Raw genomic sequence first — 1,434 nt, 5'->3', positions numbered from 1 at the left:
GAAAATATAACTCCTGCAAACTCCGTGATAACTTTATTACATAAATTAAAGTTACTGAGTTTTTCCTACTGTTTCAGTTGACCCACACCATGCACCAATTTCATTACACTTTCACTGATAGCTAGAGATGCCAAAAACACTGGTCTTCTGCCAAGGTTATTTCTGCTTTGGGAAAAATATGTAAGACACCTGCTCCCGGATTTGCTTGGTCTTAATCCCATAAATGATGGGATTCAGCATAGGTGGAACCAGAATGCAGACATTAGCCAATAAGATGTGGATATGAGGTGGAATGTGGCGCCCAAACCTCTGAATAAGACTTGTGGAGATCGCAGGCCCATAAAAGAGGATGATGATGCAGACGTGGGAGCCACATGTGTTGAGAGTTTTGTTGCGAGCGTCTCGGGAAGGCATGTGGAAGACAGCACGGAGAACCAGCACATAAGAAACAAAAATTAACAGGACATCTAAGACCACTGTCGACGTGATGACAAAAAGTCCATACCAGATGTTCACTCGAATGTCATTACAAGCATATTTGGCCAAACCAATGTGTTCACAATAGGTGTGTGGAATAATATTATTTTGGCAGAAAGTCAATCTTTTCAAAAGAAATATTATGGGGAACATTGTACCATAACTTCTCAGGAAGATGACCACACCGACTTTCCCAATCAGAGCACGTGTAAAAATAGAGGTATACCTCAGGGGGTAGCATATGGCAATGTAGCGGTCAAATGCCATCATCAACAAGATCCCTGACTCAGAGATGAAGGTGGAAGAGTAGAAAAAAACCTGACTGATGCATTGATCCAGGGAGATCTCCCCAGCACGGAACCAGAAGATGGCCAAGGCCTGGGGTACTATGCAGATGGAGAGCACGAGGTCTGCTCCAGCCAGCATGCAGAGGAAGAGGTACATGGGTTCATGGAGGCTGCTCTTTATGATAATAATGCAGATAAGCAGGCTGTTCCCAAGCAGGGCAATGACATAGGAAATGATGAAGGGGATCGAAATCCACATGTGCTGGTCTTCAAGGCCAGGGATGCCCAACAGGCAGAAGACTCTGTGGCTAACAGCAGTGTGGTTTAAAGAAGTCATGCCTGGGGTGATCTTTCAGAACCTCACCTCCTATGCCCACAGACAGGAGAAAACACAGATTTTCTTGTAATATTCTTCATGAAGACACTAGGAGACTTGGTCATATCTTAAACTCTGTCTTCATGGAACATGCAAATAATAAGACACATACAATAATACAATAACACATACAATAATAAGACACATACATACAACGGTGAATAGAATATATTCTCTGCCCTCAATGAGTGACACTCTAATTAAAGGATACATGTTTCCAATAACCAAAAATATTGTTGTATGTTCTTTCCCTACAAGCAGGTGGTTATGAATGTAGGAAGGAGAAAGGGCGGT

The 1,434-nt window shown here is 42.6% G+C and overlaps 1 protein-coding gene across 1 annotated transcript; it reads right to left on the bottom strand.

Moving 5' to 3' along the window:
* Positions 1–156: 156 nt before the first annotated feature.
* On the bottom strand, positions 157–1,101 carry LOC116865307 (olfactory receptor 52B4-like). The gene has a single exon (XM_032853577.1). The coding sequence runs from the start codon at positions 1,099–1,101 to the stop codon at positions 157–159; it is 945 nt and encodes a 314-aa protein (XP_032709468.1).
* Positions 1,102–1,434: the final 333 nt, after the last annotated feature.

The sequence above is a fragment of the Lontra canadensis genome, unplaced genomic scaffold (genome assembly GCF_010015895.1).
Source record: "Lontra canadensis isolate GAN:19392208 unplaced genomic scaffold, GSC_riverotter_1.0 scaffold7, whole genome shotgun sequence".
NCBI lineage: Eukaryota > Metazoa > Chordata > Mammalia > Carnivora > Mustelidae > Lontra > Lontra canadensis.
The sequence above is the reverse complement of the archived record's forward strand: the minus strand, read 5'-3'. Positions and strand labels throughout refer to the sequence as shown.